General features: G+C 40.5%; 1 protein-coding gene across 2 annotated transcripts in view; it reads left to right on the top strand.

The window, feature by feature from the left end:
- The window catches only part of trim33 (tripartite motif containing 33), a 212,343-nt gene that overhangs the window by 156,511 nt on the left and 40,332 nt on the right, over positions 1-15,500 (top strand). For both annotated transcript variants that reach the window (XM_072253354.1, XM_072253355.1), the window contains exons 8-10: positions 7,984-8,101; positions 12,178-12,425; positions 12,985-13,164. In XM_072253354.1, the coding sequence (XP_072109455.1) occupies positions 7,984-8,101; positions 12,178-12,425; positions 12,985-13,164 (546 nt within the window). The remainder of the gene's footprint in view (positions 1-7,983; positions 8,102-12,177; positions 12,426-12,984; positions 13,165-15,500) is intronic.

Here is a 15,500-nt window from a genome sequence, read left to right as displayed (position 1 = left end):
ACCAGGCAGTACGCTGGCTGCAATGCTGAAGACTTGCAATCCAAAATTAGCCAAACTGTCGAAATACAATTACAAGATTGGCATCTACCCAACGGTGTGGAACATTGCCCAGATAGGGCTTCTGCAGGAAGCAGGACAAACTCAATTAACTTCCTTCTGCTCCATTAGTCTATTAAATCATCAACAAAGTGTGAATCTGCTGGGGTCATTTATTGTGTCTGGTGCTCCCGATGCAGCCTTCTCTACGTTGCTGAGACTCGTCATAGATTGGGGTACAGCTTCATCAAGCACCTGTGCTCCATCTGCCGGAAGTGGAACTTCCCAGTAGTCAAACATTTTAATCTAGATTCCCGTGCGACATGTCAGTCCATGGTCCCTTCTTATGCCAAGATGAGGCCACCTTTGAGGTGGAGGAGCAACACCTCGTTTTCCATCTTTGCAGTCTCCATGAATATTGATTTCTCCTTCTGGTTTAAAAAAAATCTCTCCTCCTCTCCTCTCCCCCCCCCCCCCTAAATTTCCCCACTCTGTCTGACCTTTTACCTTTTCTCACTTGACTATCACTTCCCCTGGGTCTTCCCTTTCTCCCACAGTTCATTCTCGTCTCCTATCAGATTCCTCCTTCTCCAGCCTTGACCTTTCTCACCCACCTGGCTTCACCCATTACCTTCCAGTTAGCCACTGCCTGCTTCCTCCATCTTTTTATTATTACGTCTTCCCCCTTCCTTCTCAGTCCTGAAGAAGGGTATCTGCCCTTCATCTCTATAGATGCTGCCTGATTTACAAAGTTCCTCCAGCATTTTGTGTGTGCTGCTCTGGATTTCCAGCATCTTGTGCTTGTGGTGGGGAAGTTGTTAACAGCTCTCTCAAGCAACAGAGGTACAAATAACCTGACATAGTCATGGTGCAAATGTGGACAAAAGCTTGACATACAGAGGTGAGTTGAAAGCGACTGCCCATATGATGGTGCTTGACTTGAGTGTGGCATTGAGGAACTTTGGTAAAGTTGAATTTAGTGTTAATTGAGGGGGATAAACCCATTTACAGGAATCTTGCCTCACAAAGAAGTGCTTATGGTTGTAGGACAAGCATTTCTATTCCCAGATATGGTTGCAGGTGCACCCAGAAGGGTTTTGCTTGTTTCATTCATTGAGGGCAGAAGTGGAGATTATTAATTATGGTGCTACAAATTTCTCAAATGAAACAGTCCATTCCAGCATGTAGCAAAAATTACACTACAATCAGATATGGGTATGGACTTAATGGTAAAGATAACTCAATGCCAGCAATAAATGTTAAACACTTACCCTTTGCTTAGCACATGTTTTGGGTCACCCAGATTAGAAAAGTTGAAGAGCTGGAGACCAGTAGAAATCAGAGGGTGAGCAGTGAGAGAATTGTTTCACAGAACTCTTGTCAAAGAGAAGAGGAAAGCTTAAAATATCACCATCATATGAAGGTTGTCCTCTAAGTCTCTCACCACCCAGACCTAGAACCATATTGCATTTCCTTTGCTGCTAGACTTAATTCCTGAGAATCCCTGGCTCGCCATTAGGGGAGTACTTCAACAAGAAGATCCACAGCAGTTCCAAGAAAATATCTCACTGTCACCACCTACAGGACCAGGGATAGAAAATGATTGACAGTCCATTTTGTACCATAGATCAGTTTTAAAGTCCTACTGACATTCTCGTTCAAATTCTTTACAAAGGTGCTCTGTCATTGTGACCTTATGTAAAGACTGAATGCTAATATGGAATTATTAGCACATGGGGTAGGTAAAAATGTTTCATCAGAAATATTTTAGATCAATTTTTACTCTTTGAAAGTAATTATGGCATCAGAGTATCTTGATTATTCAGAACTCTCACACCATGCTTTTTTCCCCCACCAGTGGAGTGATGGTTGTGCAATAGCAATTGAATGAATCAGTTAAGTTCGATCTCCTTTTCTGATGTATACTGGCTGAGGATTCACCAAGTATATACCATAGTGAAAATCCTTTTTTTAAAAAAAAAATATCAGCTGATTGTGGAAATCTAAAACACAAACAAAATGCTGGAAATGCTCAGCAGGTCATTGAACCTGCATTAGAGAACATGTCTTACAAGGAAAGATTGAGTGAGCTAGGGCTTTTCTCATTGGAGCGAAGGAGGATGAGAGGTGACTCAGTGGAGTTGTGTAAGATAAGAAGCATTGATAAAGTGGGCAGCTAGCACCTTTCTCCCCCAGGGCTTTATCTTCTGATGAAAGATCTCTAGCTGAAACAATAACTTAGTTTCTCTTCCCATAAGTGCAGCCCAACTAGCTGAGTATTTCTAGCATCTTCTGTTTGTGCTTTTTGTGTGCAGTTGTGCATGAGGGATACAGAATGAAAGCGATAAATTCCTGCTACATTTGCTGTTAATCTTGGTCTCAACTGCCTCCTTGTGCAATGGGACCATTTACCTGCAGACCCCGGTCAGTTTGGATTAGCAAAAACACCTCTACGATCTCCATCAGTACAGGTGCACTACAAAGATGTGTGCTTATCCCCCTCCTCTACTTGCTTTACGCTTATGCCTGTGTGACTAAACACAGCTCCAATGCCACATTAAAGTCTGCTGATGACACCACTGTCAATAGTGCTGATGAATCAGCATATAGGAGGGAGATTGAAAATCTGGCTGAGTGTTGCCATAACAATAACCTCTTACTCGACCTGATTATTGACTTCAGAAGAAGAAAACCTGAGGTCCATGAGCCAATTCTAATCGGAGGTGGAGAGGGTCAGCAAACTTTAAATTCCTCTGTGTTATTTCGAAGGATTTGTCTTGGACCCAACTCTAATTATGAAGAAAGCACAGCAGCACCTCTACTTCCTTGGGAGTTGCTGAGATTCAGAATGACATTTAAAACTGACAAACCTCAATAGATATGTACTGCAGAGTATGTTGACTGGCATTGCAGCCGGATATGGAAACACCAATGCCCTTGAACAGAACATCCTACAGAAAGTAGTGGATACAGCCCTGTCTATCACAGGTAAAGCCCTCCCAATTGTTGAACCCATTTACATGAAATGCTGACACAGGAATGCAGCATCCATCATCAGGGGACCTCCCCACCACTCACCACCCAGGAAATGCTCCCTTCTCACTGTTGTCATCAGGAAGTAGGTACAGGAGCCTCAGGACTCACACCACCAGCTTCTGGAGTAGTTACTACCCGTCAATCATCGGGCTCTTGAATCAAAGGGGATAACTTTACTTGCCCACAACCAATGGACTTACTTTCAAGGACTCTTCATTTCATATTCTTGATATTTATGCTCATTTCTTTCTTTCTTTTTGTACTTGCACAGTTTTTTTCCTTCTGCACTCTAGTTGAACACCCAAGTTGGCCAGTCTTTCATTGATTCTGTTACGATTATTATTCTTTAGATTTATTGAGTATGCCCACAAGAAAATGAATTACAGGGTTGTAAATGGTGACATAAATGTACCTTGATAATAAATTTACTTTGAACTTTGAGAAAACTGTATGAATTTTTTGTGCAACCTTGAGAAATATACTTGGGATTGTAAGTTCAGACCTTGATGTTAGGGTAGAACCAGTAGCGAAGATGATATGCTGAATCTCACTGCAAGTGCATACGATCTTCTGGTCACTGAAACTGCATTTCTAATCACTAGCTTTTGATTTCTCAATTTGCTGTTTTCTTTCAGCTTGTTATGTTACCTTGCATCTTATGTGCTTTTACTTTTCTATCTTCCGAATTCCTTGCTAATATCTGTGTATATTTCATCAAATATACCATTATTATTTACTCTTCTTGCTACCTCTTCATAAAATGCAATCAGGTTGATCAGATTCCATTTTTCTAAGCATAACTTGTCCTTGTCCCCGTTAATTGTCCATGTTTAACTTTCCCCTTTAAGTATGTTGCTGCGTTTTTAAAAAATAATTTGCCAGCCACAGACTGATTAATGGGGTGCCTGTGAAAGGAATAAGTGTATCCTTTTATTATAATTTCAACAGTTGTCAAATAACTGTTTTACAGTCCCACACACCAAACCTGTAGCTAGGGTATTGATCATCAGAGTGTGCTAATTTTGCCCATTTAAGAGCTACATTTCCTTTCTCACTTTAACGTTAGAATTAATCACTAAGTACTCATTTGGATTGGGAGTCTGTTTTCCTTTCTAACAGTATCTACCTTCTGCCACTATTGCCTCTTGTATGTATAAAGTATCTTAGAATTTTCTTTAATTTTGCTCGCTAAGATTTTTTTTAATATCCCTTCTACCTGCCAAATGTCACTTCTGCATCCTTTATACTTTTGGAAATGTTGACACAATATTTTGTTGGAAATCCAGAGGAATATAAGCAAAATGCTGCAGGATCTCAGCAGGTCAGGCAGCATCTGTGGAAATGAACCAACAGTCGATGTTTTGGGCTAAGACCCTTCATCAGGACTGGAAGGGAAGGGGGGAAGATACCAGAATAAGGTGGGGAGAGGGCAAGAAGAACAGAAGGAGATAGGTGAAGCTAAGTGGGTGGGTAGGGAAGGGAATAAAGTAAGAAGTTAGGAGGTGATAATTGGAAAAGACAAAGGCTGGAGAAGGATTCTGATAGGGGAGGAGAGTGGACTATAGGAGAAAAGGAAGGAGGAGGTGATAGGCAGGCAAGGAGAAGACATGAGACCAATATTTGCTATGTTCCTTCTTAACCTTGACCCATGTTTTTGATCTTCCAATGCACTTCATGATTTAAAAATTTGATTATTATTCTATAACCACCCTTTTAAGCATGAAATTTTAGAAATGAGCCTGCAACTTCATTGCAAGCATTCTTATTCAATGTTTTTATAATTTACATTATTGTAGAGCAGTTCGCTATATTTTTTAAAATATGCACAATTTATTAACTCCCAACAGAGGATCTTTCTATCAGGAACTGTTATCTCGCATACTAATTTTTATACTATTTATGGAAAGGTAATTGAAAAGAGGTCATACAATGAAATTTGTTTTAGATCTATGGGCTGCTTTATTTTGCGTGAAGTAATTGAATAGTCATATTGTATTTGCCATAGTAAAATCTGCATATTACTGTTTGATACTTTAATATATTAAACTACTGTGTCACCTGCCCCAAATCTTGGAAAACAATTGCGATAAGATTGTTTATAATATTCACAGATCATTTTCAACAGTTTCATGGAACAAAAGGGGATGTAGATCCATTTCCAGTTTTGTGTGTAGAGTGTTGGCTTGAGCGATACATTCAGAGCTGTATACCAGATTGAGACAATCCTTTTAAGGTGGAAACTGTGTTAGATGGGTTTTGTTCTCAGATCATCTGGCACATGCAAGTACGTGATTTGTTTGGTATCTTATCTAAAGTCTTCAACATCCCAAGTGGCTTGTGGGAGCTGAATCTTTGTCATTTATTCTTGGCATTATGGAACTGGCATAAATTAAATTGATAACCCTTCCAGGTGACGTAATTAATTAATCCAGAGAGTAACTGATTTTTACCAAGTTTCACATAACAAGACTGGCCATAATGCAGTTCTTTCAGACATTTAATGTGGTGCCATCAACATGGTAAAACATTCAAAGGTACTTTATAGGAGCTTCTTCAAACAAAACTCAGTACATAGAGTGAAATGGAGCAATACAGCGTATATTAAGGCCAAACAAGTCCATGCTCACCATGGTTCCCACCCAGCTCGATTGAATTTTCTAATTTTAGCTCTTGTCTCTCCAAGTCCTGCCCTTCCATGTACCTGCCCAAGTGTGTTTTAAATGATACAATTTCTTGAAAAAGTATTCAGCATCCAACCCTTTGCTCACATAAGTGAGTATTACAACCAGGGACTTTAATCAATTTAACTGAGAATTTTTATTTGTGAATCACGTGTTCCTTTTTTTCCCCCAAGAGTACAGCCCAAAAACAGGGAAAATTGTAAATCACGGAGAACTAAAAATTCAACAACTGAAATGTGAGCAGTTCAAAAGTATTCTTGCCCCTTTGCCCAGTACTTAGTTGAACCATGCCTTGTAGCTATTACAGCCAGTAGTTCTTTGGGATAAGTCTCTTTGATCAGGGTGGAGGAGTTCAGGGACCAGATAAGATCTTCGGAAATGTGGACACCAAGGAATTTGAAGCTTAATACACGCTCCACTACAGCTCCGTTGATGTAGGTGGGGACGTGTGTGTGTGTGGCTCCTACCATGCCTGAATTGTTCTAAGTTGCATGCCATCTTGGTCAATGTCTCCCATCCATTACATAATGTACTGGTTGGGCACAGCAGTACATTCAGCCAGAGACTCATTCCACTGAGATGCAGCACAGAGCGTCATAGGAAGTCATTCCTGCCTGTGGCCATCAAACTTTACAACTTCTCCCTTGGAGGGTCAGACACCCTGAGCCGATAGGCTGGTCCTGGATTTATTTCATAATTTACTGGCATAATTTACATATTACTATTTAACTATTTATCATTCTATAACTAATTATTATGGTGCAACTGTAATGAAAACCAGTTTCCCTCTGGCATCAATAAAGTATGACTATGACTGTGAAGTCCACAATGATCTCCTTGGCCCCCTGGGTGTTAAGGGCCAGGTTGTTGTCGGCACATCACGCGGCCGGGTGCTGGACCTTGTCCCTGTAGGCCGTCTCGTCATCCCCGCTGATCAGGCCAACCACTGTGGTGTGGCCTGTGAACTTGTTTATAGAGTTAGAGCTGTGTACAAGAACGCAGTCATAGGTGAAAAGGGAGTACAGAAGAGGGCTCAGCACACAGCTTTGAAGCATGCCGGTGTTCAGGGTGAGAGTGGAGGAGGAGAGGTTGTCTAACATAACTGGGGTCTTTTAGTCAGGAGGTCCAAGGCCCAATTGCAGAGGGATGAGCTGATACCAAGCTGGCGAAGTTTGGCGATCAGCTTGGAGGGAATCACGGTATTGAATGCCGAACTAAAGTCAATGAACAGCATTCTTATGCAAGAGTTGGGGCTGTCTAGGTGGGTCAGGACAGAGTGAAGTGCTGTGGAGATGGTGTCCTCTGTTGACCTGTTGGTGCGATAGGCAAATTGATGGGGGTCCAGGGTAGTGGGCAGACAGGATTTCAGATGTGATAGAATCAGTCTCTCAAAGCACTTTGCAATGATGGGGGTGAGTGCAACTGGACGGAAGTCATTCAAGCCCATGGCAGTTGGATGCTTTGCCACTGGCACAATGGTGGCGATCTTGAAGCTTGTGAGGATAACTGCCTGGGCTAGCGTCAGATTAAAAATGTCCATGAAGACCCTGGCCAACTGCCCTGCACAGACTCTGAGCACACGGCCAGGTATTCCATCCTGACCAGCTGCCTTCTCTACATTCACCCTGCTCAGGAGGTGCAAAGTGAGAGAGGCAGTTCACCAGGTGGGGGATCCTCTTTGAGAGTGACCTCCTTGTTCTCTCCGTCAAGTGAGTGTAGAAGTAATTGAGCTCATCCGGGAGGGAAGCAGAGCTGGAAGGGGGCACAGTACTAGGTGGTTTGAAGTCTGTAATGACCTGTATGCCATGCCACATGCACTGGGGGTCCGAGGAGTTGAAATGCTCCTCGATTCTCTGTTTGTATATGTGTTTAGCCTGAGAGATTCCCCGCCTCAGGTTGGCCCTGGCTAAGCTGTACACCACCTTTGTGTAGACATGATCTATGGTTTTATTACCCGTTGTGCATGATACATTCTGGAAATGGCTTAATCCGTAAAGCAAGCAGGGTAGATCCAGAATAGATGATAAATGTGATTTCTGAGTAAGCCATATAGATCACCTATTCACTTGGATCAAGGGAAAGAAATTTCATTTGAAATATTTAAAATTACACATTTTTTAAGCAGAATTTCAGTTTTGCTTGACTGTTAAGAAAGACTGAATTTGCTGAGTAAGGTGAGCCAATCCAGAAGGAATGAAAATAGCAAACTGTTACAATTTTTATTTTTCAGATTACTTTTCAGTTGCGCCATATTCTTCGAGCACGTTGTGATCCGGTTCCAGCTGCTAATGGTGGCATGCGCTTTCACTGTGATCCTACATTTTGGGCAAAAAATGTGGTGAATCTAGGTACTGTATGTACTGTTGGCTTTGAGAATGTTGATCACTTTTCCTTGACTTTTTTTTCCCTTCAAACATGTATGTCAGCTTGTGTAACATGTAATCCTTTTCAGAGATTAGAGTGTAAATCTTTTAAAATGAGTCTAAAAGCGTAAAACTCAAAAGACCCATACAAAGCGGTTAGATATGGTTATTCAAATTAAAGCAACAGACCAACTATATGCCCAGACCAATAGAATTTCAAAACCTCCCTTTTAAAGTAGTATATAATCAATTCACTTACCTCGGTATTACTGTAACAAGGAACTTTAAGCCATCTTTTTTGAGAAAATTTTACTAATCTTTTAAATCATATAAATCAGAGTTTGGCACATTGGTCACCCCGTCCATGTCTCTGGTAGGTCGAATTAGTGTTGTTAAAATGTTTATCCTTCCTAAATTTTTATACTTATTCCGATCTTTACCAATTTTTATTTCTAAAGCTTTTTTTGATTCGTCAGATTCTATTATTTCGTCCTATCTATGGAAAGGCAAATGTCCCAGACTTAATAAAGTTCACCTTCAAAAACCTAAAAGGGGAGGTGGTATGGCCTTGCCCAATTTTCGTTTTTATTACTGGGCAGCCAGTATACGTTGCCTTACTTTTTGGTCTTTCTTTCATAATCAGTCTGACTGCCCGAAATGGTTGGCAATGGAGTTGAACTCTCATAAGGATTCTCCATTTCCGCACTTCTTGGATCCGCACTTCCTTGTCATTTGCCTAAACTAATTGTTAATCCTCTCATTAGACATACTCTGAGAATATGGGCTCAGTTCAGAAAACATTATGGTCTTCATGGTTTTTTCCGACCTTCTATGCAAGACTTAACATTTCCTAATTGGTACAGAAAAGGGCATCAGGCATTTTGAAGATCTTTTCATAGGCAATTGTTTTGCAACTTTTGAACAACTGTATGCAAAGTTTAATCTACTAATACTCATTTCTTTAGATATCTTCAAATTAGACATTTTATTAACCCTTTAATACCAAATTTTCCTGAGATGCCCAGAAAAAAATGTTGTGGATTGTTTCTTTGTATAAACCCACTGGGTAAAAGTTTAATATCTTTTATAGGCATCCGTTAGTCTCATGAGACCATGGATTTGCGCCTTGGAAGGTTTCCAGGGCACAGGCCTGGGCAAGTTTGTATGGAAGACCAGCAGTTACCCATGCTGCAAGTCTTCCCTCTCCATGCCACCGATGTTGTCTAAAGGAAGGGCACTAGGGCCAATACAGCTTGGCACCAGTGTTGTCGCAGAGTAATGTGTGGTTAAGTGCCTTGCTCAAGGACACAACAAGCTGCCTCAGCAAAGGCTTGAACTAGTGACCTTCAGATCACTTGATGAATGCCTTAACCACTTGGCCATTTGCCAACACCGTTTAATATCTACAAACCCCATTTCCAGAAAAGTTGGGATAGTTTCCAAAATGCAATAAAAACAAAAATCTGTGATATGTTAATTCACGTGAACCTTTATTGAACTGACAAAAGTACAAAGAAAAGATTTTCGATAGCTTTACTGACCAACTTATTTTAATTTGGAAACATACACAAATTTAGAATTTGATGGCTGCAACACACTCAACAAAAGTTGGGACAGAGGCATGTTTACCATTGTGTTACATCACCTTTCCTTTTAATAACACTTTTTAATCGTTTTGGAACTGAGGATACTAATTGTAGTAGATTTGCAATTGGAAATTTTGTCCATTCTTGCTTGATATAAGGCTTCAGCTGCTCAACAGTCTGCGGTCTCCATTGTCTGATTCTCCTCTTCATGATGCGCCATACATTTTCAATAAGAGATAGATCTGGACTGGCAGCAGGCCAGTCAAGCACACGCACTCTGTGTCTACAAAGCCACGCTGTTGTAGCCCGTGCAGAATGTGGTCTGGCATTGTCCTGCTGAAATAAGCATGGACGTCCCGGGAAGAGACGTCGCCTTGATGGCAACATATGTCTCTCTAAAATCCTAATATACGCCTCAGAGTCAATGGTACCTTCACGTACATGCAACTCACCCATGCAGTGGGCACTGATGCACCCCCATACCATCACAGATGGTGGCTTTTGCACCTTTCGCTGATAACAATCTGGATGGTTGTTTTCATCTTTGGCTCGGAGAACTTGAGGCATGTTTTTTTCCGAAAACTAGCTGAAATGTGGACTCATCTGACCACAGCACACAGTTCCACAGTCTTTCAGTCCATCTGAGATGAACCCGGGCCCAGAGAACTTGCCAGCGTTTCTGCATAGAGTTGATGTATGGCTTCCTCCTTGCATAATACAGTTTCAAATTGCATTTCTGGATGCAGCGACGGACTGTGTTGAGTGACAATGGTTTTTCGAAGTACTCCCGATCTTGCGTTGAGAAATGTTCCTTTTGAACTGACTAACAATTCTCTCACGAATTTTGGCACAAAGGGGTGAGCCACGACCCATCCTTGCTTGCGAAGACTGAGCCTTTGATGGACGCTACTTTTATACCCAGTCATGATACCTCACCTGCTACCAATTAGCCTGCTTAATGTGGAGTCTTCCAAACCAGTGTTACTTGAATATTCTGTGCACTTTTTCAATCTTATTTTAACTCTGTCCCAACTTTTGTTGAGTGTGTTGCAGCCATCAAATTCTAAATTTGTGTATATTTACAAAATACAATTAAGTTGGTCAGTAAAACTATTGAAAATCTTTTCTTTGCACTTTTGTCAGTTAAATAATGGTTCACATGAATTAACATATCACAGATTTTTGTTTTTATTGCATTTTGGAAACTATCCCAACTTTTCTGGAAATGGGGTTTGTACTATTTGTGATAAGTTAGCGACCTTGAGGTATGCCCCCTTTGATAAAATTTGATCTGCCTGGGAGCATGGTTTAAATATTTCTCTGTCGGACGAGGTTTGGGATTCAATTCTTAAGCTAGTTAACTCAACCTCTCTATGTGCTCGCCGCTGCCTCTTGCAGTTCAAGGTTGTACATAAGGCTCATATGTCTGAAACTAAATTATCGCGGTTCATTTCTGATATTAGCCCCTTTTGTGACAAGTGTAAAGTGGGCAAGACTTCTCTTATCCATATGTATTGGGCTTGTCCTAGTTTGGAGAAATTTTGGAGAGATGTCTTTTTAACTTTATCCCATATCCTTAATTGCCACTTGGAACCTAACCCTTTGATCGCTCTTTTTGGCATTTTGGGTGATGCTGACACGCGTTTGAGTCCGACTAAACGAACATTGTCTTTTGCCTCTCTTTTGGCTAGACATTTAGTTCTTAGGTGGAGAGATGTTGCCCCACCCACTCATGCTCATTGGCTTAGAGACATTATGTCCTGCTTAGACCATGAAAAGATTCATTATTCACTTCTTAATTCAGACATAGAGTTCGATAAGGTATGGGGACCTTTTCTTGAATATTTTCATAACTCCTCTTTAGATTAAATGTTTATCTTTTTTCTTTCAGTACTTTAATCCCTTACATCCAGCTTTCTTTTCTGGTTAACTTTTACAGTTTTTTATGATGTGAAATACATTATAGTTTAGGTAGTAGGCAGTACACTTTTTTTTATATTCACAGCTCTGTGGTGACAAAAGGTCTGATTAACTTTTCGTTATATATCGTAATGGTCGGCTTGGAGTAGCGTAGTGGGTAGGGAGGAAACTAACTACATGATTTTATTTTGGGTGCTTTTCCTTTACTGTTATGAATTGTACATCAGACACGTTGGTTTTGCACTGTCTTAAGTCTCCTTTTTGTTTTTTTTTGTTGTAGAAACTCAAAAAAAAATTAATTAAAAAAGCTTAAATCTCTAACATTGAAGGATCTTAATAAAACAACCTGTCATCCCTTTTGTTTTCCTAGGTAGTAGCCCATTGAAAAGGCTACACTCCAAGTTTTAAAATCAACTTTTGTTATGGTTGTTGCACCACAATGCAAAATATGTTTGAAGGGTCTTGGGAAATCAATGCATTATAATTTTAATGATCCACTGCTATCAACTGCAAATAAAATTTAACACATGGGTTTATTTTTATTTTCTAAACTAGGTAATCTTGTGATTGAAAACAAGCCAAACCCTCCAGGTTATACTCCCAATGTGGTTATTGGGCACAGTTCCCAAGCTCAAGGACCAGCTGGGGGAAAACCTCAGGGCCAGATTAACCTTGCACAGCTACGCCTCCAACATATGCAGCAACAATTTGCACAGAAGCAGCAACAGATGCAACAGATGAGAATGAACCACCCGGTAGGACAGCACCCCAGGACTACAGGACCACAGATGGTGCAACAGCAGGTATGCTATTATATGACTGAAAACTAACTTCCTTCATAAAAGGGAGAAGGTAAACTTGTGAACGTTGAAGGTTGTAACAAAAAATGTGAATTATTGCAGTTTGGTGCTGTACAAGATGTCTATTGTTGGTGTATCCACAATGATGTAATCATAGAATACTCATCTGATTGACCAGTGTTGTGAAACAAAATTCTGCTGAGGGAGAAAAGGCTATTTGATATTCATTGAATACACAAAATAAAGATCATAATGTTAATACTATTTGACCATAATGTGCCTTGAATTTATACTTTTAGGCCTCTTCCTATTTAAGGGTTTCATTAAACCCACAGCAGCAAAATATAAATAATGCAAGCCTAGTAAAGTACCAGGTAATTATATTTCAGGCATAAAAGTGTATTACAGTTTTTGTTTCATTTCCCAATCTCACACGCATACTTGACATCAAAGCTGATCTTTACTACTAATTCAGGTCAACGGAATTATCTATGGAAGATCAAAATGAGAGATTTGCACACGTTTTAAATCCCGAGTAGACTGATCTGCATTATCCTTTCAGCCTCCACGTTTGATTAGCATGCAGACCATGCAGAGGGGAAATTTGAATGGTGCAGCACTTCAAGCCCACCAGGCTCATCAAGCCCATCAGATGAGAATGGCACAAAATGCTGCTCGCATGGCTGGGATGTCTCGACACAATGGCCACCAGTACCAAATGATGCCTCAGATATCACGTCAGGTATAATAAGCTTTGTTTATTTCAATAATGTTAAAATATACCTTTATTTGTTAATGACTGAATTATCCCTTGTGATTTTTGTGATAGTTATTAGCATGCTAACACTGTTAAATGAAAGCTACAGTTTTAAAATGTGTTGCTCAATGAAAATGCAAGTTTTAATAGACAGTTGACAATAGGTGCAGGAGTAGGCCATTCGGCCCTTCGAGTCAGCACTGCCATTCACTGTGATCATGGCTGATCATCCACTATCAGTATCCAGTTCCTGCCTTATCCTCATAACCTTTGATTCCACTAACTCTAAGAGCTCTATCCATCTCTTTTTTGAAAGCATCCAGAGACTTGGCCTCCAAAGCCTTCTGGGGCAGAGCATTCCATGTATCCACCACTCTCTGGGTGAAAAAGTTTTTCCTCAACTCCGTTCTAAATGGCCTACCCCTAATTCTTAAACTGTGGCCTCTGGTTCTGGACTCACCCATCAGCGGGAACATGCTTCCTGCCTGCAGTGTGTCGAATCCCTTAATAATCTTACATGTTTCAATAAGATCCCCTCTCAGCCTTCTAAATTCCAGTGTATACAAGCCCAGTCGCTCCAATCTTTCGACATATGACAGTCCCGCCATCCCAGGAATTAACCTTGTGAACCTATGCTGCACTCCCTCAATAGCAAGAATGTCCTTCCTCAAATTTGGAGACCAAAACTGCACATAGTATTCCAGGTGTGGTCTCACCAGGGCCCTGTACAGCTGCAGAAGGATCTCTTTGCTCTTATACTCAATTCCCCTTGTTATGAAGGCCAGCATGCCATTAGCTTTTTTCACTGCCTGCTGTACTTGCCTGTTTGCTTTCAGTGACTGATGTACAAGAACACCTAGATCTCGTTGTGCTTCCCCTTTTCCTAACTTGACTCCATTTAGATAATAATCTGCCTTCCCGTTCTTACCACCAAAGTGGATAACCTCACACTTATCCGCATTAAACTGCATATGCCATGCATCTGCCCACTCACCCAGCCTGTCCAAGTCACCCTGCATTCTCATAACATCCTCCTCACATTTCACACTGCCTCCCAGCTTTGTGTCATCAGCAAATTTGCTAATGTTACTTTCAATTCCCTCATCTAAATCATTAACATATATTGTAAACAGCTGCGGTCCCAGCACTGAACCCTGCGGTACCCCACTGGTCACCGCCTGCCATTCCGAAAGGGACCCGTTAATCGCTACTCTTTGTTTTAGACCATAAGACAAAGGAGCAGAAGTAGGCCATTTGGCCCATCGAGTCTGCTCCGCCATTTTATCATGAGCTGATCCATTTTATCCTATTTAGTCCCACTGCCCCGCCTTCTCACCATAACCTTTGATGCCCTTCTTGGTTTCTTTTTGTAAGGTTTTAAAAATTTCCCAATCCTTTGTCTTCCCAGTAGTTTTTCTGTCAGCCAGCCAATTTTCAATTTTGTCAGACTGGTTATTGTGAGAGCCACCGTTTTAAAAGATTAGCAACTGAAGATGTATTTAAATTAATCCCATTTTCTAGGTTTTCAGGTATTTAGTATCAAGCCCCATTCGAAACTAAAAATGTAATCAGAGCTGATAGTTCTCTGCGGTATCAAGGAAATAGAGTTGGTATTTCTCAGCTGAGGTTTTAATGAGACTTGATTTACTCTTTTGGGTAAATGTATATTGCCCTATTTCTTTGCATCCCATTTGCCTTTATTCCTATTCATAGCAATACGAACAACAGAAAATTGTTTGATTAACTTTGACACATTGAAACAAATTAACATTATGTAATTTAAGACCTTTTATTCAGTTAATCATAAAGTGGGCATAATCCTTTCAATTGAGTTGGGCTTGCTTTCCAAAATGGGTAATGTAAAGATGTCAAAAGTGGCCTACAAAGTTAGCACCCTCACCAGGAGTAAAGATTTCAGCTCACTGAATATTTTGGGAAAATTATTGATAACATGGACAGTTTTGAACAGATGAAATGCCCTTTAAACTGAAGTACTGTGATTGCATGGATAAAGTAAATGACCAGATCTTGCTGAAGATGTCTGAACTTCCTTGGATTCCCTACTTGCAGATAGGAGGCAAGGGAGAATACTGTTCGATATCATTAATATTTTTGAAACAGAAAATCTGAAGGAGGGTATGGCAGCATAGAAGGTGAAGTGTTCCCTCAAGTAGGAGAGTCTCCAAGAAGGGGAAATTCCCACTTGCCCCTTGTTTGAATCTCTTCCACTTGTGGACTCCTATGTAAGTCCTTACAAAGATTCAGAACTATGACCACTTGTCTTTCCTGAGTATTTAACTTTGCAACCATCTTTAGGAATT

Source organism: Mobula birostris, chromosome 3 (assembly GCF_030028105.1).
Source record: "Mobula birostris isolate sMobBir1 chromosome 3, sMobBir1.hap1, whole genome shotgun sequence".
Lineage (NCBI taxonomy): Eukaryota > Metazoa > Chordata > Chondrichthyes > Myliobatiformes > Myliobatidae > Mobula > Mobula birostris.
This window is presented reverse-complemented; position numbering and strand designations above follow the sequence as displayed.